The sequence below is a fragment of the Lutra lutra genome, chromosome 4 (genome assembly GCF_902655055.1).
Source record: "Lutra lutra chromosome 4, mLutLut1.2, whole genome shotgun sequence".
In the NCBI taxonomy this organism is placed as follows: Eukaryota; Metazoa; Chordata; class Mammalia; order Carnivora; family Mustelidae; genus Lutra; species Lutra lutra.
The window spans coordinates 190,367,796-190,391,473 of record NC_062281.1 but is presented as its reverse complement, the minus strand read 5'-3'; the positions used below and the strand labels follow the sequence as shown (position 1 = coordinate 190,391,473).

At 51.5% G+C, this 23,678-nt stretch overlaps 2 protein-coding genes across 2 annotated transcripts; both read left to right on the top strand.

Annotated features, from left to right (window-relative positions):
- The first annotated feature begins 2,287 nt into the window (after positions 1–2,287).
- CENPS (centromere protein S) lies at positions 2,288–12,453 on the top strand. The gene is made up of 5 exons (XM_047723804.1): positions 2,288–2,619; positions 5,362–5,485; positions 6,169–6,202; positions 10,529–10,595; positions 12,266–12,453. Exons 1-5 carry the CDS (start codon positions 2,350–2,352, stop codon positions 12,437–12,439), a joined length of 669 nt encoding a protein of 222 aa, XP_047579760.1. The 5' UTR covers positions 2,288–2,349; the 3' UTR covers positions 12,440–12,453.
- A 4,208-nt stretch (positions 12,454–16,661) lies between these two features.
- CORT (cortistatin) lies at positions 16,662–18,648 on the top strand. Its single transcript, XM_047723805.1, has 3 exons — positions 16,662–17,142; positions 18,108–18,334; positions 18,554–18,648. Exons 1-2 carry the CDS (start codon positions 17,041–17,043, stop codon positions 18,321–18,323), a joined length of 318 nt encoding a protein of 105 aa, XP_047579761.1. The 5' UTR covers positions 16,662–17,040; the 3' UTR covers positions 18,324–18,334; positions 18,554–18,648.
- The last annotated feature ends 5,030 nt before the right edge of the window (positions 18,649–23,678 follow it).

Below are 23,678 nucleotides of genomic sequence, written 5' to 3'. Positions count from 1 at the left end.
CCCAAGCAGACTTCACACCTAGTGCGGAGCCCGATGCAGGTCTCAGTCTCATGATACCGAGATCACAACCTGAGCCGAAATCAAGAAGAGGACGTCTAACCGACCGAGCCACCCACGCGCCCTGGCAAGCAGCTGCTTTAAAATGGGTAACATGCAAGGTACAAAGCACAGACAGGGCCCAGGAGATAACCGTGACTATTTCTTGAGCACTTAGGTGCAATTTCGGCCTCACAACCACTCTCTGACGTTAGTACTAGGGTCCCCACTTTATAAATGCAGGAACTGGGGCTTGGAGAGGTTCTGTGGCTTGCCATGGGTCACAAAGCTTGCGACAGGGGCTGGACTCTGAACCTGAGGTCTGGGCCTAGGGCTGGAGCTCCCCACCTGCTCCCAGCCCACTCCACACCCCCCACCCCAGGGCCCCCTTCTTTCCTGCTGGAGACCAGAGAGTGGCAGCAGGGGGAGCAGGGTGGCTACTGACTGGCAGAACTGGGCCTGCTAAGGCAGAGGCCTCGGGTCAGGGACATCCCATGAGAGGTCAACCCTGCATGGCACTAGGGACCATCCCAGAAGACTGGACACTGGGATTCTCTCAGGGAGCAAGAGAGAAGAGGCTGGAGGCACCTGTCATCTCAGATTCAATGGAAATTGATCAGAAGGCCAGTTCCTCCTAAAAGAGGTTCTCTGGTCTCAGCCATCTGCACACTTGTAGGGCTTGGGGGGCACTTCTGTGGAAGAGGAAGACCAGAGTGGCTTATGGGCTTACCTTTAATTGTAAAACACACACACACTTGTTGAGAAATGTGGAATACAGGAAAATATGAAGTGAAAATCTGAGTGCCTTTCTCTGCCTTCTCCTCAACTCACTGCTCAGAAGTCAACTGTGTTTATCACGTGTCCTTCTGGCTCTTTTATTCCTTTCAAGTATCCCACATCTCCATACAGGTGCGCATGATCTTTTTTTTTTTTTTTTTTTTTTTAATTTGACCGAGAGATCACAAGCAGGCAGAGAGGCAGGCAGAGAGAGAGGAGGAAGCAGGCTCCCCGAGAGAGCAGAGAGCCCGATGCGGGGCTCGATCCCAGGACTCCGAGATCATGACCTGAGCCGAAGGCAGCGGCTTAACCCACTGAGCCACCCAGGCGCCCCTGATCTTTTTTTTAAAAAACAAAAAAGGTTATTCGGTTCCTACCGGTCTGTCTGCAAGTTTTCTCTCCCTTAACATCATCATTCTATAAACTGACAATTAAAATACGTTAGAGCTTTGTGTTTCTAAGAACCCTTTGTAGACATTTTGAAGAATAAAATCTCCGGGTTCGGCGAATAACCGGCCCTCATAGCTGTGTGTGTCAGATCGCTGTGGGATTCCGCAGAGACGTGGACCGCTTGCAGGTGAGGAGTCAAAGCGAAATCCCTGTGGGATTCTGCCCTGCAACTTCTCCCCCTGCCCCCAACTTTCTCCACACAGGTGGCAAGCGGGGAGGTTGCCCGTGTGTTCTCTCTGTTGAGCACTCCCCGAGCGCCCTGCTTTTCTTCCTTAGCTCTGTATTTGTCAGGAAAGGCCGGCGATTTCCTCTGCACCAGGAAGGGGTTGGAAATACCTGCAGCGGCTCTCAAAGCTCACCTCCCGCTGTAACCAGGAATGAACACAACCCTAAGCCTTAAGTGTGCGGAGGCCCAAGGACAGTGTCTGCTCCCTAATGACTGCAGCGACCCCAGAAAAATATACAACCAGGTCAAAGGCCTTTTTTAAAAAACTGGGGGCCCTGGGGCGCCAGGCTGGCTCCGGAGGTGGAGCTCGGACTCCTGATTTCAGGGCACGATCTCAGATTCCACGTGGCTCCGAGTCTGCTTTCTCCCTCTCCCTCTGCTCTCGCGCAAGCTCTTGCTCTCTCTTTAAATAAATCATTAAAAAAAAAAAAAAAAAGTTGGGGGCCCTGAAGCACCTGGCTGGCTCAGTTGGACCAGCTTGAAGTCTCTGGGCGCGTGAGTTCGAGCCCCATGTTGAGCAGAGCTTACTTTTTTTTTTTTTAACTGGGAGCCCTTGGACTGCTGATGAGTGACTGAGCCTCTGCTGTGTCACCTACTCATTGACTGCGCTGCCGAATGGGACAGTCATCCAGCAGATGTCTGCAGACTGACGTCCTAACGCGGCTGTTGGCGACACAGTTACGGACACGGGGTGGATTCTGCAAGGCCTGCGAAAGTTAGAGCCACACGCATTTTACAGGGAAGGGTGCCGCCCGGCGACGCTGTCCCTGCACACACGCGTTCTTTCCGACGGCTCGACTGAGCCGCCAGGCAGGGGCCGAGCCGCGGGGAGCCGGTGGGGGGGCCAGCGCGGCGGGGAGATGGCTTTGCGCCGCCGGGCCCCGCCCCCGGACCGCGAAGGAACGTTCCCGGAACGGCCGCCAGAGGGCGCGCGCGGCGCGACGACCTGCAGCTTCGCGCTTTGTCCCCCCGCGCGGCCCGTCGCCCGGCGCCGCGGCGGGAAATACGACGCGCTCCTCCCGGCCACCGCCTCCTTCTGCTCTCGCGCGCCTGCCGGGGTCTGCCCTGCTGTGATGGAGGAGGAGGAAGAGGGAGCGGCCGAGGAGCAGCAGCGATTCTCCTACCGACAGGTACGGGAAAGTCGGGTTCCCGCCGGGCTGGAAGGGGACGGCGTCGAGCTTCCGGAGAGGGAAAGCCCCCGAAGCCTCCGCCGCGCGCTCCCTGGGGCGCGTTCCCGGGGGCGGAGAGCGCGCTCCGGCCGCCTGCGCCAGCTGGGCTGCCGCAGGGGGTGCTGGGAGGCGGTCTCCAGGGCAACGCGGGTCGGAGTCGGGCGGAGGGGGGGGCCACCTCCTGGCTGGGACAGCGGGGTCGGCCTTCTCGAGACAGGGCTGTGGTGAGGATAGGGTGTGCGCCCCGAAGGGGGATCCAGGCGAAGCCTTCCGCGCGTGGCCCGGCTCGTCGCCGCCGGGACGTGCGCGCTCCGACCTGCAGACGCGGGGACGGCGTGCGAGCGGGATGGCCTCCCGGCTCCTTCCCGCCTGGGTCTCAGCCCCGGCCCCGCAGCCCGAGCGGCGCGCGGCTCTGCCCCGGCCCGGCCGGCCCGCCTGCAGAAGCCGAGCGACCGGAACCACCTCCGAGGGCGGTTGCGGGCAGCGCCAGAACCAGCGCCCGGCGCGGAGGCCCGAGACCGAACCGCAACGCCCTGAGGATCTAGATAAAAAGCAAGAACCAGGGCGGCCGCCCCGAAGAGGGTGAACTGAAGAGCCGGCAATGAGCTCAGTGCCCGGGAGCTGTTTGCGCAGCGGCTCCCTTTCTCTCGGGAAGCGCACGGTTTCGGGAAAAGTTGCGAGAATAGTGCACGCAGCAGCCGCGTGCCCCTCACCCGGAGTCACCCGTTGCTAGCGCTTGGCTGCATTTACTCCTTTGCTCTTTTTTTCTGAGTCATTGGAGATTTCATTGCGGGTATCTTCACACTTTCCCCTTAAGTTTTAGTACCTTCGTACGCCTCGCCCAGTGACCGGGGTGTGCATTTTCTTTTTCTTTTTTTTTTTAAAGATTTTATTTATTTATTTGACAGAGAGAGATCACAAGCAGGCAGAGAGGCAGGCAGAGAGAGAGGAGGAAGCAGGCCCCCTGCCAAGCAGAGAGCCCGATGCGGGGCTCGATCCCAGGACCCTGAGATCATGACCTGAGCCGAAGGCAGTGGCTCAACCCACTGAGCCACCCAGGCGCCCCCGGGGTGTGCATTTTCGTCCGTGACCCCCAGTACCACGCTCAGGCACTTCACTGTTGGGAAAATCCAGTTGCCCGACGTTCCGTCCGTTCGCACAGTTCCCCGGTTGTCCCGAAGCTGTTTCTCCTACTAGTCTTTTTTCTCTCATCCAGGATCCAGTCAAGGGGCATCACGTGAATTTAGTCATCCTGTCTCTTTGATCTTCCCTGGAACGGTTCTCCTCCACCTTCTTTGTCTTTCCTGATGTGGACGGTTTTGAAGAGCCCGCTGATGGCAAAGGTGTCCCGGGAGATCAGCTCTGAGAGCTGGGCTGTCTTCTCCAGTTTTGCATTCTCAGACCCTAGTACAGAGCCTGGCCTCCCGTGGACAGTCGGCGCTCGCTGAAGAAATGAGTAAGGCTGCAGAGATGGGCTGAGCAGGCGGCCGCTCATTCCTCCAGTGTTCTTGGCGCTGGGTGGACAGGAGGGAACGAAACTGACCGGGTCCTGCCCTTGAGCAATTCAGGATCTAGGGATTCAGCCTTGAAGTGCAGTGTTGTCTGCAACACTGAAGAAGGCACTTGGTCCCGTCCAGGAAGCGTGCAGAAGGAGGAGGGACAGAGAAAACTTCTGGAACATTCAGAAGGCTCCCTGTCCTGTTCCTCTCATGACACCCCCACATGTACATAAAAAAGATGACCGGGGAGGCTTTTTATCCCTCCCAGGGTGATGGCCTCTTTGTCTTCTCCTATCATAGGCCTCAACTTACCTTTTGACATCTGAAACTAAGAAAGGTCATTGCCCTTGCTTATCTGTCTGGCCTTTCCCCGGGGGTCCTGGACCCGTGTTTCTGCAGTTCCTCCTCCTCCTGTCTCAGCTGTGAACACTTGCTAGTAGAATTTATGCTGTTTGGGGTTCAGCTGACCCCCTGTCCAGTTCAGTTCTGTCTCTAGCATAGAGAAGGAGCACATCCAGGGACGCAGTAAGTTTGTTGACAGCAGACTGAGATCTTGGCCTGGCTTTGTTTTGCTTCTTTGCTCTTCTGCAAGGGAAAGCTCTGTTCTTGAGTATCTGAAAGGGTTGCTAAGGAACAGTGAGGGTCCTGGTAAGGAAAAGGGAGGGCTAGCAAGCCAACAAGTCAAAGGAAGGTAGATGTGTCCGCATAGGCCTTTCCCAGCATGGTCCTGAGCGTTTGTCCTTTGTCGCATGCGGGCCTGAGACTGGCAGAGACTCGCAGCAGAGGGATGGGATCCTTTCGCATTTCACTAGAGTAACCCTTGTCTGGTTTTTCATTGTTCCCGAAACACCTAGCATATGCCTTTGCTCAGTAGGAATGGGTGCACGTTTGTGGAATATCTGGGGGAAGTCATGCAGATATTTTGCAAGTGCGAGTCTCACTTTTCTCCCCGCTGACCTGCCATTGTAATTCCTTATCTTTACTTGACCTAAATCATAACCATTAGCAAGGAAGTAATGTTTCTCCAAGTCACACTCCAGAGGGCCTCACTAATTTATTAGTACACTTGAAAAGTATGCAGCCATTATGGAAAGTGCTGAAGGAATTAGGCTGAGCAGACCCTCTCCTCGGTCTTAATTTTCAGAGACGCGGAGAGCTCTTATCTGCAACCTCACCCATGAAGTATTTCGCTTTTTTGCTTCAGAGGCTGAAAGCAGCTGTCCACTACACTGTTGGTTGTCTCTGCGAGGAGGTCGCATCAGACAAAGAGATGCCTTTCAGCAAACAAACCATCGCAGCAATCTCGGAGCTGACCTTCCGCCAGTGCGGTATGAAGCCAGGACCTTCTTCTCTGTGGATAGAAATCTCCCAAGTAGCTTTGCCCGGGAGAAACGTGTGGCTGGTCTTACCAACAGATGGAGAACATTACCATCGGGTGCTATTCATGAAACATTCCTTTTCCTGGCTGTAAGATTCAGATGTTTTACGGAAACATCTACTTCTGTTACCTAACACTGGGCATGAACCCCTTTATTTCTTCTGTTTTAAACTGCCTGGAACATTAATGTAATAGACGTGACATTTTTATTTCATTGCTTTATAACATTTTCATATCGCCCATGCCATGTTCATATGACAGCTGAGCTTGTGACATTGGTATCTGCCCGACATCCAGGAAAATGAATGTCCTCTCAAGCCTTAACTTGTAGCAAAATTTAAAGCTAAGGGCTAGTTTCATGGAAGGAGAGGTGTGGCCACAATGACCACAATTATGGCAAGGAGGTCATAATGAATAAAATACACAACCCAGGCTAAAGGCTCCCAAAATAGAAAAAGCCAAAAACAGCGAAAAGCTCCTGTCCAGGGGTGGGGTGGCCCGAAGTGCCTCCTCCCGCCGCGGAAGGGGCTTGTTGCATTAGTCACTGCGTTGTGGGAGCTGAGGTTGCACTTTGCCTCCTTCCGAAATAAGAGTGACATGAAGATCGCTAAAGTACTTCTTTTTCTCTTTCAGAAACTTTTGCCAAAGACCTTGAAATGTTTGCAAGGTGGGTAGAGAGCTTGCGTGTCCGATGCCGTGTGTGGTGATTTCCTATTCGCTCTCTCCATCTGCTGGTGCATTTCAGGAGAGCTTTCAGGGTGTGTGTGTGTGTGTGTGTGTGTGTGTGTGTATTTATTGGAAGCTCATCCCTCATCGTGATTCTGCAGGAATAGAACATCTGCTTTAATCACATTCATTCAGACTTGATTTGGCATTTTTTTTTTTTAAATATCTTCTGAGTACTTTTTGTCAAAGCAGCAGAGTTGTTCAGTTCCCGGTTAAAAAGGAACAAAGAACAGCTCGAGGGCTAGGAGCGCGCAGGGCGTGTGTGTCCCGCAGGGCACCGTGTGCCCGGTGGCACAGCGCCCGTACCCAGCTGCCAGCACCCAGCGCCCGCCCGCGCTCAGCCCCGGGTTCGCGGCGTCTGTCACCAAAGAGACACACTCCTTGAGAAGTGGGTGACTTGCTTTCAGCGGGGACCCTGGAGCTTTTACATGTGATTTACGCTCATCTCTTCAATTAGTATCTCAGGTAATTGAAAACAATCGCAACGAACTGCTTTTATGGAGCAGTTTGAGTGACGGGGGCCGCGAAGGGCTAACGCTTTCCAATTTGCTCCCACCTCTGAGGCGGTGCCAGCCTCTCCCACAGCCCAAGCTTTCACCTTGCTCCTCTCAGCTCTTTGTTGCTGGGGTGAGTATTTTGAATGAATTAAAGCAGTAGGGTCTCAGAGAGCAGACTCTAAATCTTTCCTGTCCCTGTGTATATGAATCCCTAAAAACCGCTCAGCATCGCCAACTTGGCCAAAAGGGGTAAGATAACATTACGGGATACTAACAGCGCCTGCCATTTCTTCGTTGTAAATTCAGGTGGTGGATCCTTACGCGGCGCCCACTACCTCCCCCACCGTGTCCCCTGCGATTCCATGTGTCCCCCCTCTTACCACGTCTTTCCTTTTTTCGGAAAATACAACTTCTGTTTATTACGAAGGGTGGCACAGAAATTAAATATGTAAGCACGTGATTATTTGGTTTGAACATAAAGTTGATCAGCACCGAGCTGGGTTTCTGTGTCTCAGCACCGCTGGCGTTTTGGCCCGGCTCATTCCGGGTTGCGGTGGGGCCCGTCCTGCGCATTGGAGCGCGTTTCTGGGCCTCTCCGGCCTCGCCCTGGTAGATGCCAGCAGGAAGCCCCCAGTCACGACTTTACCTGCCTTTTCTATGTTTGCTCTGGGAAAAGACAACGAGCGTTTTTAGACGCTTCGGTAAAAATACTAGAAATAAGAACAGAATTGGAAATATTTAGCATTGTAATACATTGAGCTTTCAGGATTCTCTGTTGTTGTTTTTTTTTTAAAGATTTATTTATTTATTTGATGGAGAGAGAGAGATCACAAGCAGGCAGAGAGGCAGGCAGAGAGAGGGGGGGAGAAGCAGGCTCCCTGCCGAGCAGAGAGCCCGATGTGGGGCTCGATCCCAGGACCCTGAGATCATGACCTGAGCCGAAGGCAGAGGCTTTAACCCACTGAGCCACCCAGGCGCCCCATAGGACTCTCTGTTTTATGATTGCATAAAGAGGTTGATTTTCTTTTGCTGGCTGCTTGGTGGGTGGGGGGAGAGGGGTGTGTGTCGCTTAGACTGTGAGCTAGGAAGGTGTGTGTCGCTTAAGACTGGAAGCTCCCCGGGGAAGGGCATTACCTAAGTCAGAGGATCTGTGTAAGGAGGCTGTCTGGCTGCTGTTGTCTAAGTGGGAGAGGAAGAGGCTTACTAAGGGATGCCTCCCCTCAGTGTCCTCCAGAGCTGTTCCCACTCCCCCTGTCCTCTGAACCCTGAGCCAACACAACTGTGGATTTTCTTTGAAGACTCGTCCTTTGTCTGTTTTCATAATAGTAAAGTTTGCTGTCATATTAAAAAAAATCCTGTTTTAAAGTTTATCACAAGGTGGGGGTAAGGGAGCTCCTGGTGGCCCAGTCCGTTAAGCATCTGCCTTTGGCTCAGGGTCTGATCCTGGGGTCCTGGGATCCAGCCCCGCATCGGGCTCCCTGCTCAGTAGGGGCTGTGTGCTTCTCCCTCTGCCTCTCCTCCCTGCTCATGCTCACTGTCTCGCTCGTTCTCTCTCAAATAAATAAAATTTAAAAAAAATTAAGTTTATCATGGAATAGAATTGATATTCCCAGAAGGTAAGCTTTGTTTATCCTGTAGCTTTGTGTTTTCCCTGAGGCCACTGTCTTCTAGAACTGTGAGTCCTGCAAGGAGTCTGAAGGACTGCTTCAGGCAGCTGTGTATTAAACGGTCTATGTAAGCTGGCTGGGGACCTAACCGGGATTTGTAACATTGTTTCCATGAGGAAAGGGTTTTAAATTTGATACAATTCACCTGTGGAAAATTACTTCCCAATTTAAGTTGTGAATTTCCTTTGCTTGGCTTTGAGATCTCCAGTCACCTGATACCATTAACAGGTTAAAGATGTCACATTTTGAAGAAGATAGATAGGAGACAGTAAACAGATTCTAGGAACATTTTGGGAATAGTCTTTAAAACCTGTGTTGCTAAAAGTGTTATATGAAAAACTGCTTTGTAATTTTCCCCCTGGGTAATTTTCTGGAGTCGTCTGTTTGATTTAGAGAGTGTCTGATGTGCGGGGCCGCTCTGTTTAGTGAGGCGCTGGCATTAAAGCGGGGTGCAGAGCTGGCACATACCAAGCTGCGTAGCGGAGAGGCTCGGCCTTGCGGTTTCCCGAACACTCCTTGCGAACAGATCAATGAACCTCACTCTGCAAACAGGTCACTATGCTGCTTCCTCCTGCTTGTTCCTTTTGTGGCACTTTGCGAAGCATGTGAAAACCAGCAGGGCAGCCCGAGCGCATGGCTGAAGACCATGCTGTGTCCGTGGCACCTAACCGCCCCCTCCCCCTCCTGGTACATCTGTGGCCCGGCACCCTGCTTTGTGGCGGCTCTGATCTCCCCTTCTGACTGTTCCCCTTCTCTGCTGGGCCTTGCGGATGGCCAATTAGAAGTTGTCTCCTGGGGCGCCTGGGTGGCTCAGTGGGTTAGGCCGCTGCCTTGGGCTCAGGTCATGATCCCAGGTCCTGGGTTCGAGCCCCGCATCGGGCTCTCTGCTCAGCAGGGAGCCTGCTTCCTCCTCTCTCTCTGCCTGCCTCTCTGCCTACTTGTGATTTCTCTCTGTCAAATAAATAAATAAAATCTTTAAAAAAAAAAAAAAAAAAAAAGTTGTCTCCTGAAGTGGAATCTGTCGCCACAGGCAGATGCTGTCAGTCGTGAGGCGAGGACATGGGCCACCTGCACATTTAGTGGGATGTGATGGTTTAGTTCGGCCAAATTATGGAGTGTAATTTCTGTGATTTTATCTTTAACGGAGCAAATAGTCAGTGAGGACTGTGTTGGCCAGTCTACTGGTTATCAGGCTTACGAAGATGCCTACTTATTCCTGTGCACGAAGTTTCCACTTATTTTTGGCGGAAGTGAGAAATGGCAAGAAATCGTGTAATTAGGGGCGCCGGCGCGGCTCAGGTCATGATCCCGGAGTCCTGGGATCGAGTCCCATGTCGGTGTCCCTGCTCAGTGGGGAGTCTGCTTCTCTCTCTCCCTCTGCCCCTTCCTCCTGCTCATGCTCTCTCGTTCTCTCTCTCAAGTGAATAAATAAAAATCTTTAAAAAATGGTGTAATTAGAGCAATAAATTATTCACTAGAGCTTATTATCTGAAATTACCTTTTAAAGCAAAGTTAAGAGGTCTGGAATGAGAATTTGAGTCCAAGTTGTGAGCAGGACACATTCCCCCGTTGAAAGGACGTTCTTCATTCTAGCTCGGCTGTGTCTTGCTGGGAGGTGTGGTGTGTGTGGGGGGGTACGTTTGCCTGAGCTGCTTCCTGTCATTCAGCCCTCAGAGAAGAGCTTCTGGGTCTTGGGATCTTTGTTTTTCTGCTTCACATCGGTTTAAGCAGAGGCGATCTTTGTGCCATGAGGTACGGTGCCACTTTCTCTTTCCGCTAAAGGCGTGCGCAGACGTGCCGCGTGTGCCTCCTGCAGTGTTCCGTGTGGCCGTTGTGCCCAAGCAAGTGCCCACTTGGGCCCCCGTGGCCTCGGGTGGAGGACGACAGATGGGCTGCTGCTTCCTTGGTCTCTTTATTTAATTAGTGTCTTGGCGAAGTCACTCCACTCATTTTTATGTCATTGTTGCTTAATGAATTTAATCTAAAAAGATGGGCTACTTAGAGATCCTTGCTAGTTTGGAGTCTGACCATGAACTTTTGGGTTTCATCAAAACTCGAAGTGATACTAAACATTTGGGTGAATTGTTCCTGCCCTTTCTACAGACACGCGAAAAGAAGCACAATTAACACCGAAGATGTGAAGCTCTTAGCCAGGAGGAGTAATTCACTGGTGAGAGATGAATTTCTTTCCTCACTCCCCTTTCCCATCAGAATACATTATTCCCAATTAATCACTTCCAGCCATGAAGCGATTCCCCGGGGCACCTTGCATTAAAAACGAGAGACGGTTGAACCATTCAGACCTGCCCGCAATTTATAGTCTCTCTTTCATTATGATGGATCTTGCTAAGCCAATTTGAAATTTTCTAATCAGCACTCTCTAGATTTCATAATTTGCCTTTTTCGTAACATCTCAAAACTTTGGCCCTGTGTTTCATTTAGTGCACGGTGTCAGAGACAGGCCACCGGCTAGAGCGTGTGGGGAGAGTGGTGCTGCGGTGCCCACAGCTCTGACGGGCCGGGTATGGAAGGAGGGTCCGCACAGCCAGAATGGGCAGAAAACTGAGCGGGTTTCTATCTCTCCAGAGAAATCTAGATGTCGTCTTGGCCACACCCTCAATTGCCAGCTGATGCTGTGATCACCCCTGACCAGTGGCCACGACCCGGGGCAGCCCCAGGGCAGCCGAGGTTTTCTGACTTTGTCTGATCCTGGCGGTGGGGATCCTTTCCATTCCCCATCATGAGAGCGCCACCAGGGCAAACCTCTGTCTCTTCTCTGCTCCATCTGCGGTGCCTAGAATAGGGCCTGGCATACAGCAGGAGCTCAATAAGTAGTTGCGCAACAGTTGACAGTTTACAGGGGGCTTTTGTAGGTATTATTTTACATATATTATTTAAACCTCATAACCACCCCCTGAGGATTTTTCATAACATAATTTATTAGCCCGATTTTACAGGGGTGGCCACTGGAGTTCCGGAACCTCGCAGAGCTAAACACGGAGCTCTCGGGTGGGTAGCCGAACCCAGACGGTCTAGCCCGGAATCTGGTGCTGCTTCCACTGGGCTCTCTTTCCTAATACCCTCTCTCCAAAGTAGAAGTCAAGGTTAAGGATGATGTGATTTCTAAGGAAAACAGCTAAGGTGGCAGGCGGTGCTGTGTGTCCGCAGGGAAGATACTTCTCTCTCTCCAGCCATTCTGTGCGGGTCACGGCTGGTAGCTGGCCGGCTTCGGCGAGCCGGGTCTGCCTTTTGCAAGGGAATGGGCAGTGCCAGTCGTCTTAGAATATTAGCTGGGAAGTTATCTGTTTGTTGGACGTATGTTTACTTCCAAATACTGTTTCTATTTTGGGCTTTTAATTTTTTTTTTCATGACAGAGTTGTGGAGTTGGTAAAATTTATGCAGTTTCGTAAAATTCTCCCCGATGGCTGGGCCTGGAGTTATTTCCCCGTATCCCAGGCCCTGGTGCGTAGGAGCTGCTCGGTGATGTTAGCGGGATGCACTGAGGGGGTGTGGATGGTCCTGGGGCCTGGCAATATACGGAGGCCTGGCGTGCCTTCTGCTCGCCCCACATTTGAACTCTTCCGATCACCCGAGGAGCCCAAGCCTGTTGGGTAGCAGCCTGGGCAGCCGTCGCGTGATGTCTGGAGTTGACTGCTTCTTCCAGAAACAAATTGGAAGTTCTGCTTCACTCTGAGGAATGTAACCCAGGGTTTTCCACCCAAATTCTTTGGGTGGGGGCGGTTAAGAGGGGGTGTAGACTCTCTTCCCCCTCCTAGGCTTATAGAGTGGCTTCACAACCAGCCAAAATGTAATTCTTTAATTTTTTTTTTTTTGGGTAGCTGAAATACATCACAGAGAAAAATGAAGAGCTCACTCAGTTTAACACAGAACAAAAAGCAAAGAAGAAGAAGAAGCTAGAGGACGACAACACAGAGTCAGTGGCTGCGGGTGCCGCAGGGAACAGCGCTGCCGCAAAGGGATTTTCGAAGGGATCAGTAGAAGGATTAAAATAAAAGGCTAAGAGGCTCGCTGGGCTGCATTCTCTGAGTCATTGGCTGCAAAAGCTAGTGTCCGAGCAGGAGACGCTCGAGCGGAAGGCTCCGTGTGTCCCCCCACTGCACCAGCACAGGGGTCCAAGTGGTCACTGGCGTCGATCATCAAGTGGTGGCCGCAGTGCCATGTGCTTGACTTTTCCAAGCAAACATCTTCTTTATTCTTTATTCAAACTTCTCCTTAAAGCTGCTTTGTTAGTTCTGTCGCTCGCCGGTGTGGCTTTTAAGCCTGCATCACGTGTGACCAGGAGGTAAATGGGACGCTCACAGGTGCACATTTGGAAAATGTCCGTTTTCAAAGGTGATTTTCTCCAGAAACACAGCTTATGCCACTTTTCTCTGGCCATCTTGTAGTTTAACTGTGGTTCTATGGGGTGAAGACTTTGCTTGAGAGGAAAACCTCCATTCGCCAACGCTTCCGTGTGGGCGGCTCTGGTTCAGTCTGTGAGGGCCGGAGCTTCCAGTCGGGCTGTCTCCTCTGCGGGGTGTCGGGGGCACCCAGGGCATGCCCGTGCCTGCTGGGGCAGGAGGGACAAGGAACGGGACTGTATTCGGGAGCCCTCTCTGGGCCAGGCTTCCCCGGGGCTCCGCATAGCACCTCCGTGCCCCCTCACGGCCTTACGGGATGGATCTGATTCTCCCCACTTTACTGATGTGCAGACTGAGGCTTGAAGAGGTTGGCGCGCTGCCCAGGTCTGCTGACTGGTTGAGACAGTATTCACCCTGGGGTGTGCTCACGCCCAAAGAGGGGGCGAGAGAACAGAACAGGTGTTCTGGATAGGACAGATCCGGATCAGTGAAAGACAACCCACAACAGTTGGCTCTCGAGGGGACACATAAGCTATGGCACAGGAGGGCCCCGAACACAAGCTTCACAGTCACACTGTGTCAAGTGTCACACCAGGTGAGAGAAGGGAATCCTAAAGCTTCTGTCCTGAGCGTCCTGCTCCCGAGATCCGTATGGCGCAGCTTCCTTTCCGGGTTGGCTCTGTGTGTCCGCATCAGGCGACGTGGGCGGCCGGACGCGGCAGACTTGCCGCAGGGCCACAGATGGGGATGGACCTCCGGGTCTCACGACTCCAGTGGCGGTGTGACTCCCTGTAGCTCTGTCTTCTCATCAGCGAGATAGGGCGTGTGTGACAGAGAGAATGAGGAGGACCGCTGTTGGGCGTCTCGTTTTTACGGCTTCCATAGCTCTCTGAACTCCGCATCCACGGGACTGGAAGTGAAGAACTCTGGGTGCCGTGGGGGTCCCGTGTCTAGTTGCAGGGCAGGGGGGAGGGGATGGGGGGGGACCCTGGCCCTGGCGATGAAGTTTTCTAGCCAAGTCTGAAACTCGACTTGATGTTCATGTGATCTTTTGGTGTATTTGCACATTTATGTATGATTATGTTTTTGAAGATTTCATTTATTTGAGAGAGTGAGAGAGAGAGCACGTATGGGGAGGGGAGGAGAGGGAGAGGCAAACTCTCCGAGGAGCTGGGAGCCCGATGCGGGGCTCGATCCCAGCACACCTGAGATCATGACCTGAGCTGAAGGGAGATGCTTCACCCACTGAGTCACCCACATGTCCTGTTTATACTTCAGATGAGAAGGCTTACAACACGTTTTCCATGGCTTGTAGCACAGGAGGGGTCAGACTCTGCGAGGAAGAGCCGACTCCCTTTCCTGGGTTCTCTGGAGCGCCCCCCACCCTCCGCACATGCTCCACGTGGGGTTTCGCTCACTCTGGAATGTCCACAGTGATCATTCTGTGTGATTCCATCTTTGGGGACAGATGGCAGAAGGGACTTGTGGAGGGCCCTGCCTCCGCGGGCTGGCTTCCTCAGAGTCCTAGAAGCTCCCCTAAACTTGAACCTATTAACCTTTTATCAGGCGATGAACCAGATAAGGAAGTGGGTGTCTTTGGAAGGAATGTGTCCTGGTCACATGGAAGGGGGCAACTTCCATTTATAATACTTGCTGTCTTCTTGTTAGACCAGTTTTTTGAAGCACTTGAAATAAAGGGCCGCTGGTGACGTGTTATTACTGAAATTCAGCGGAGTCAGGGAACTTTGAAAGCCTCCTTTTCTGCACACAGCGGCAGCTGGAACGCGCCGGGAGAGGTCTGCGCGGGCTCGAGCACAGCCGAGGCTTTAAAACCTGTAAGGCCCAGGGGCGCCTGGGTGGCTCAGTGGTTTAAGCCTGTGCCTTCGGCTCAGATCATGATCCCAGAGTCCTGGGATCGGGCCCTGCATCAGGATCTCTGCTCAGCGAGGAGCCTGCTTCCTCCTCTCTCTCTGCCTACTTGTGATCTCTGTCAAATAAATAAATGAAATCTTTAAATAAAAAATAATAAATAAAACCTGTAAGGCCCAGAAAGCCTCCACTGGGACATGCTTCTTCCTTTACTGAACTGTGGAATTTCTAAAGAGCCCCTCGGGGTCCTTTAGTCCAGGTTCCCCGCCACCTGGGAACTCCCGCAACATTCTCCAGGGACAAGAGCCCTTCCGGTGATGGGGCGCTCGCTCTTAGGTTTCTCCTGTACTTAGAAGTCCCACCCTCAAACTTTCTCGGTTCCATTTGGACCTTTAGAAGGAGCACTCTTGTTTAAAAAACTTCAGGACTGAGCTTCTAATCGGAAGTTCCCATTTGACATCTTTCCAGGAACACGTTCTTGCCGAAAACCTTAGGTTATCAGCTTCCGGAGGGCAGGCTCTGGGCTGGAGAGGTGAGGGCGGGTGCCTTGTGCGGTGTGGGGCTCGCGGCAGGCACCCGGGATACCCGGACCCCGGCGTGTAAGATGTGCTGGTGGAATAAGTGGGAGCGCTTGGGTTGCTCGGCTCTTGTCGGGGGGGCGGGGGACTCCCACATGGAGAAGGACGGAGGATGTCTTCTTCTTAGCGCTGCCCGATGTCCGTGCCTCTCGTGGCCTCCGCGTGGGCTGGGTGCTTCACGGGCGGGACCTTTGTTGGTCCTCGCAACAGCTCTGAGGGGGTAAGTAGGTACTGTCTTTTGTAGCCCCATTTTACAGATAAGGCAACAGGCCACAGAGAGGCCAGGAGCCAAGCCTTCAGCCCTCTCCTCGAAGGACCAAGACGGGTGGCCGCTGGCTTAAAGGCAGCCCGTGATGAGGGCACGTGGCCTTCCTCCACCCGTGGCACCCACCCTCCCCGGCACACTCCCGTCGCGCTGGAGCCGTGCTTCCGCTCGTGGGCTGTGGGGGCTACCCCCTGGCTAGGCTCTCCCGGCCCTGCTGGCGGGCGGCGTGGGTCCTGCGGATGCGTGCTAGGTGCTCGGAGCGCCCAAGAAGTCCGTCCAGTAAACTTGGCAAGAGGAAGCCGGCTGAGCTGCTGTGAATTTCTCATCTGTAAAATCTCTCCATCTGTGGGGCACCCGGCAGCCTTAGCAAGGGAGGGGATCCTTGATCTCAGGGTCATGAGTTCAAGCCCCACGCTGGGCATGGAGTCTATTGAATTAAAAAAAAAAAATCTCAATTTTTAATACCATTTGTGGGAATTTTCTTAGGCAAAAAACCATTATTTTCGTATAGAAAGAAAGGACCAAGCAGCCTGCAGTGATGACCCGTGACTCCTTGGGCCACGCCGGTTTGGCCTAGAGTTGCCACAAGCCTCCGCAGAGCTGGGGTGAAGATGGAGATTTCGTGGGGGGGGGGACAGGGGCGTGAACCAGGACTTTGGAAAACGGAGAGGGTCCGTCCGTCTTCACTTTTGGAGAGAGCGGACCCCTCGGTGGCTTCCCTCTTCCACTTGGAATCTGGCCGTGGCTGCTGGCCCGTGTGGCAGGTCTGTGGCCAGTGACTCAGTTTACCAGCCGTCTCAGTTGGATGAAGCCGGTCTGCGCATTTGCCTGTGGAATTCTGAAACGGGGCCAGGGCAGGGGAAGCCTGGGGGACTCCACGCTCCGGCCTTCCCGGAAGAGCTGGTCAAGCGCCGGTCATCGAGTGGGAAGTCGCAGGTCCCGCCCGGCCGGCCCCGCGCTCCGGAACCTGCTTCCCTCTCGTCTGGGTTTGCAGCCTCCCTGCCTGCGGTTCGGGGAGAACCGCCGCGTGCTCCGAGCGCCTCCCTGCACCCCGCCAGGCCCCCCTCGTCTCTTCGGCCCACGGCGGGTCCCGTCGCACCTCACGTGGGCGGAATTTCAGCTCCTCGGCTCCTCGGCCGCCGCTGATTTTCTCTCGTGTGAAATCACTTGGCTTTGTGCTCCCGCCTCCTGGCGCGGCGCGCGTGGTGGCGACGCAGCGGGGCCGCGGGGACAGCGCACGTGGCCTGCCCAGTCAGCAGCTCCGCTCCCAACGCGCGCCACCGTCGGCGGCTTTAATGAAGGGGTTAACTCTGTTCCAAAAGCGCTTTTGTGGGCTGATGGCTTCGGCAGGTGCGTCACTGCCTGAGTGTGAGGGAAGCGGGGGCACAGGCTTTTGACAGGCACAGGGACCCGAAACACAGCCGCAGGTGGAGCTTAATTAAAATGCCCCCCGCACCCCACCCCTCCACCAGACCCAAGTGCACAAAACACCGACTTCGGGGCTGCCCAAGACGAGCAGCCCCAGAGCTTCGGCCCTCAGAATGCCGCCACCTCTTTGCTTGCTGCTGCTGCTGCTGTCGTCGGGGGCCACAGCCCCGGCGGTCCTGCCCCTGGAAGGTGGCCTCGAGGGACACGACGACCAGGTGCGTAGCGCGACGGGCAGGCGAGCCCGCTTTCTGGGCGGCTGGTTCCTTGGCCTCCTCCGATCGCCCCTGTCTCCAGGGCCGAGTGTGTGTAGGACAGTCAGCAGGCAGGGCTGACCCTTGCGGTGTGCCCTTCAGCTGTCCCTGGGGCCCGGGATGTCCCCTCTTAGACCACGGGTTCTCGTTTACCTTCGGCGGTCCCAGCAACCTGCAGAGAGCTCGGACACTCAAGGGGGAGCCTCCCTGCCTGGCCATCTCCATTGCGTCCTCTTTGAAACGGCGCATTATTCACACATGCTTCTAGAATCTTAATTTATAGGTATGGGACTCTCCTCACTGGCGCAGATTCATTGACATCATTATAGTTTCTGTTGTGAGAATTCGTAACTTTGTAAGGTGATTTATTTTTCTCTCTTTTTTCCCCCCATTTTGAAAAAGTTCCAAGAAAGAGTACATAAAGTTGGCCATTAAAAATGGATTTTTCTCTAAAATTACCAGATGAGTTTCAGACAAGTCATTTATCATCAGGTTACTCCTAGAAGCTTTCTAAGGAATTTGAAAGAGGGGAATATCACGTCTCAATCTGATCTGTCTCAAAGAGTAATTTGTGGACATCCAGGAGTCAGACCGGGCACTTGGCGGCAGGGAAAATGATAGATTTCCTGACCTCTTCTAATGAAGGACCTCAGCCAAGATTATGGGCCAAACAAGCCATTTGTTTTCTTTGAAAATTCTTAACTTTCCTTCTCTAATTAGAACTATTTCATTAAAGTATTCTCTTAAGTTCTTCATCCTTTATTTTATTTTTTAACGTTCTCATCCTTTAAATGGAAATGTGATTTATTCTTCTGAAACATCGTTTTTTTTTTTTTTTTTTAAAGGAAGGAATTATGGATCTTTTAATGCTGGCTGAACCAGATGGTTGATTATTTTTCTTTCCTTTGTTCTCTGCTTCTTTTTAAAAGCATCTGCAGGAAGGGATGGAAATGAAGAAAAACAGCCTCTTGACTTTCCTGGCTGGGTGGTACCAGTGGGTGTCCCAGGCGGGTGCAGCTTCCTTCACAGGAGGGGGAGCCGGGGAGGCGGCCAAGAGACAGGACATCCCGCCCCCTCAGCGGTCACTGCGGGAGAAGACACCCTGCAAGGATTTCTTCTGGAAGACCTTCTCCTCCTGCAAATAAAACTCCACCCCTGATGGGGCGCCTGGGTGGCTCAGTGGGTTAAGCCGCTGCCTTCGGCTCAGGTCATGATCCCAGGTCCTGGGTTCAAGCCCCACATCGGGCTTTCTGCTCGGCGTGGAGCCTGCTTCCTCCTCTCTCTCTGCTTGCCTCTCTGCCTACTTGTGATTTCTCTCTGTCAAATAAATAAATAAAATCTTTAAAAAAAAAAAACAACAAAAACTCCACCCCTGATCGCTCATGCAAAGGAGTGTAACGAACCATCTGAATAAAATGTATTAACAGCTGTGATCTTTCTTCTACTTCGCGTGTAATATGAAAAGTTTTATTTATTTATATCTTAAAATATTTTATTTTTAGGGGCACCTGGGTGGCTCAGTGGGTTAAAGCCTCTGCCTTCGGCTCAGGTCATGATCCCAGGGTCCTGGGATCTGCATTGGGCTCCCTGCTTGGTGGGGAGTCTGCTTCCCCCCCCCCTCTCTGCCTGCTTGTGATCTCTGTCAAAAAAATAAAATAAAAATCTTAAAAATATATATTTTATTTTTAGTAATGCCACACCCAACGTGAGGCTTCAACTCAGAACCCCAAGATCGAGAGTCCTGTGCTCCACTGACTGAGCCAAGAGGGCGCTCCCCAAAGTGAACATTTTTGATAAAGATTTTCATGTTTTCTGCTGTATGGGACCCACTGGGCTTTCTTTCCACCTTCGTTACGTGCTTGGAAGGTCTTCCCTTGTCTCCCTTCCTTTGATTTAAAACGGCTAAAGGGGACATATTTAGGAGTCTAGAGTGACATCTTACTCAGTTTGTTTTTATAGAAATTGTCTAATTTTAAAAAATATTTCCCTCATATTAGAAGCAAATCTTTAACATTGTGCTCCAAGGGCAAAATGATTACTTCTTGTGTTTTGGCGAAAACCAATTTAGAAACAAATGTCATGCTCTCAAGCATGATCTGCTCACATAGTTATGAGAAGAGTCCCATTCAAGCCTGCTCTGATCAAACGCCCGCACTGGCGTTCATCCGCAACTTAATCTTGTTACAGTGCTTTCGCGGGTCAGAGCTTCTACATCTGCGTCTTGAAGAATGAAGTCTGTTTGTTCCAAGGCCTTATTTCAAACCAAATCCACAGCAGGGCTGCTGTCTGGCCCGACTGCCTCAACTTCTGATTCCAGACTATCAGGACCACAGGGTCCAGGCTTTGTTCCGAGACAGATGCATACATGTATTTTTTTAAAATATATTTACTTATGTAAGACAGAGCGTGCACACAAGCAGGGGGAGCGGCAGGCAGAGGGAGAAGCAGGCTCCCCGCAGAGCAGGGAGCCCGACGCGAGACTTGATCCCAGGACCCCGGGATCATGACGTGAGCCGAAGGCAGACACTTCACCTACTAAGCCCCCCAGGCGCCCCCAGATTCATATATGTATTGATATCGTTGTGTATAATTGTGATATTTTCCCTCCACAGAAGGGACAATGAGTGATGGCTACACAGGAGGGGGTTTCTTTTTCTATGATATGAGGCCGAGCAGCTGTCAAGCTGCACGTGGACTGGGATTTGGGGCTGGTCCAGTGAAATGAGGGGTGAACAAGTCAGTCAGTTTCTAAACCCCCAATCAGGTCTTTATTCTCCCCAGAGCCCCAACGTCCTTGCTTGATTCCGTGTGTCGTTTATGGCTCTTGAATGACAGACTCTAATGGAAATTTCCAGGGTGATGGTATTTAGATGCTAAACTTTGAAGTTCAGAGAGTGCTTTGGAGTTACGGGAAGTTTCTGAGGGTCTACTACGAGGAAGCTTGGCAAAGGCTGGCTGGAGGAGCATCGTCATCGTCTTTCCTGTGGACACCAGGGGAGCAGGCGCGGAGGACTGCTGACCGTTCCGTTCTGTTTTCTGCGGCGCTGAGCTCCTGTTCATAATTACTAGCTGAGTAAAGTATGATGTGTTCGAGGAGCCTTAATAGCACCCGCACTTCCAAACACAGCAGCTTTAAGAGACTGGTAATTGGGTCAGTGCCCTGGTGCAGGATGCCAGCCTGAAGGGCCAGCTAACCTTCAGAACTTGGTCTTTTAAGATTTTTCTAGAAGAAATAGCATGCTCATTGTTTTTCAGTTTCAACTGGGGTCATACGTACAGAGTCCTTAGGATTGCGGACTTTTAACTTTGAACTAAGTAATATCTGAAGGATAATGAGGCTATGCTAATGAGACTGGCAGGACATCTGTCAAGTCTAAGCTTCCCTTATTTGGTTCAGGGGCTTAATAAAACGTTAACTAGCCGCAACTGCATGGTAGGCTAGATTAATATGCTCATGATGAATACATTAGGGTGAAACAGGTATATTAGGGTAATTTTCTACCGTCAGGTTTCCGGTAGACTTTTCTCCAAGTATACCTTTGTGTAGCTCCACATAGACAAGTGTGTAGATGTGGTCGTTGGCACCTGGACAGCTTGTAATTCATTCTTGCACGCTTCTTTTTTAAAAACTTGTTATTTGAGAGAGAAGCACAGATGAGCAGGGGTTAAGAGCAGAGGGGGAGAGAGAGAATCTCAAGCAGACTTCATGCTGTGTGCAGAGCCCAATGCGAGGCTAGATCCCATGACCCTGAGGTCATGAGATCATGGGCTGAAATCAAGAGTCATACGTTCAACTGACAGAGCCACACAGGCGCCCCTCTTGCATTTATTTCTAATATTTGGCACCAAAATGGATCCTTAACTGCTGAGAAAGAATTCAGTGTGACACGAACACTAGACAGAAATCCTTCCTAGTAGTCCCATTTCAGGACTGATGGCAAAGCATTCTAGGCTTTAGGAAACTCAGACCAATAGGTTCATGGGAGACACTTAAAAAACTTGATTTAGTAGCACCTGCTAAAGGGATCACCCACATCCTAATACCAGCTTCTTCAGTAGAGCTATGGGTTCCATTTTTAAAAAGTTTATTTTAATAACCTCTACAGCCAGTGTGGGGCTCAAACTCTTGAGGTCAAGAGTCGCACGCTCTGCCAACTGAGCCAGCCGGGAGCCCCTGGGTTCCATTTTGAACAAATCAGAAGAGGAAGAGTTAGGTAGGTTTTAAAAAGAAGGAAAATTTCAGTTTCTAGATGAGAAAGGAAGAGGCAATGGGCAACTGGGCTCCCCGCTATTTCTAGCTTGTCGTAACACTAATAAAAGTAACACTGATTTAGCTTTTCCAGTTATAATTAGTTAAGGGATCAAAAATACATGTGCTTGTCTTGTTAAAATAATTGTAAACTGGAGGAAAAGCTACATTTTGGTGATAGTTCTTAGAAAACTGTTGGGAAATACTGAGGAAAATCCACTATCTGTCCATTAACCTGTTGGTTCATTTCCTTGTAATTGCAAAGTGTGCTCTTTTTAAAAAAAGATTTTATTTTCGAGTAATCCCTACAACCTGCATGGGGCTTCAACTCACAACCCTGAGGTCCAGAGTAACATGTTCTATACTGACAGAGCCAGCTGGGCACCCCTGCAAAGTGTGTTCTGATTTAGTTTGAGCAAACAGTGAACTCTGAGGTTCTGCAATCCAAAAATTCAGTGCATTTCCTGGGAATGAGTCTATCCCCCTCATTGGAAGCCTTCCAGTGGGACGGAGGACCCCACTGTCAGAGGACTCAGGCAGTGGCTGGGTGTTGAGAAATACCACTTATAAAGTCCTTAAAAACTTCAAGTAATGCAAGACACAGCAAGTGGGCGCCTGGGTGGCTCAGGCCCTTAAGCATCTGCTTTCAGCTCAGGTCGTGTTCCCAGTCCTGGGATCGAGTCGCACATCGGGTTTCCTGATCAGTGGGGAGCCTGCTTCTCCCTTTGCTCCTCCCCACACTCACGCTTGCTCTCTCTCTCTCTCTCTCTCTCTCACACACACACACAAATAAATGGATAAAATCTTAAAAAAAAAAAAGGAAAAAGAAGACACAGCAAGATATTTTAAGGCAAAACCCTACAAATAAAATAGAATGGAGAAAAACCCTGAAGCCCCCCCCCCCAAACAAAAAAATAAAAGAAAAAATTGAGTGGATGGCTAAGAAATAAAAGAGCTAAACAATCTGGTTAGTAAAGGCACATTAATCATTTTTGTAATTAAGGAAGGTTTTCTTTTCCCAGGCTGCTATTATTTTATCCCTTTCTCTCTGGAAAATGAAAAACCCATTAGTTGCTTTTCCCCAGAAATTAAAGGTTGCTAAGCGGTGATTAGCACAACTCCTGTCAAAGCCAGTTGCCTAATGGGGATCGACATTTGACTTGAGCTAAAGAATGGAATGTGGCTGACGCAGAGTTCAGTAGTCCCAGCTGCTTCCTTTGACATCCTTTTCTCCTACCGTAAGAACAGGCCGCCCTGCTCACTCTCTCCTATTTTTAGACATATTGCTGGCTGCTACGTTTCTATTCTAGAAGGCCTGGAGGCACAGCAGCGCAGGGAAGGGGAATGGCACTGGGGGCAGTATAATGTGTTTGCGGCTGCAAGCACTACGCATTTTGGGCCCGAGTTTGCAGACTAAGGCCTTTGCTCTGTGGATCCATAGCTAGGGGCCCCCTCACGCAGCTCTGTCTTTGCTCCTGCCCCGCCCCTGGGGGGAATAAGGGAACCTGCTCTCCAGCCTGTGCTAGGTACTGGGCTCCTCCTCAGACACAACTTCATTTAACCCTTTCAACAGTGGGCTTGGTTCCCTCCAAGCCTACAGTACTTTCTCCATTATTCTACGCAGCCAAGAGGCTTGGTGGATTGGTTTCTAGCATAGCATACCAGCACCGACACCCAGGCCAGCCAACGAGAGCTCTCCTGTGGATCGGACACACATCACTAAAGACAGTATTTTTTAACTCAGTGGGGCAAAGATGGAGATGATGTTAGGACTGGTGAGTAGAGGTGCCACTGTTCCTGGAATCCAGGCTTCCTTTACCGCTGGGCTCACTGTACAGTGCTCGCGGGGCTGTTTACTGCGCTTACACCACCAGCACTGTGCCCACGGTCAGAAATCTTTCGGCAGTTGTGTTGTAGACACAGGAGGACTTTTCCAGTTCGAGCTGACTCCCACTTCTTAGGTTGGTGTAACAAAACCAGTGATCTGGATGCAGAAGGAAGAGTATGTGGACCCAAGAGAAAACACCCGTAAGTGGGAAGATCACTGGGAACCTGATGGCTCAGTCATCATCAGTCATGATCCTGGGGTCCTGGGATCAAGCCCTGCGTCGGGCTCCCTGATTGGCAGGAAGTCTGCTTCTCCCTCTCCCTCTGCCCCTCTCCCCAGTTTGTGCGTGTGCTTTCTCTAATAAATAAATAAAATCTTTAAAAAAATAAGTGGGAAGAGTACTGGAATTCAAACCAGAATCCT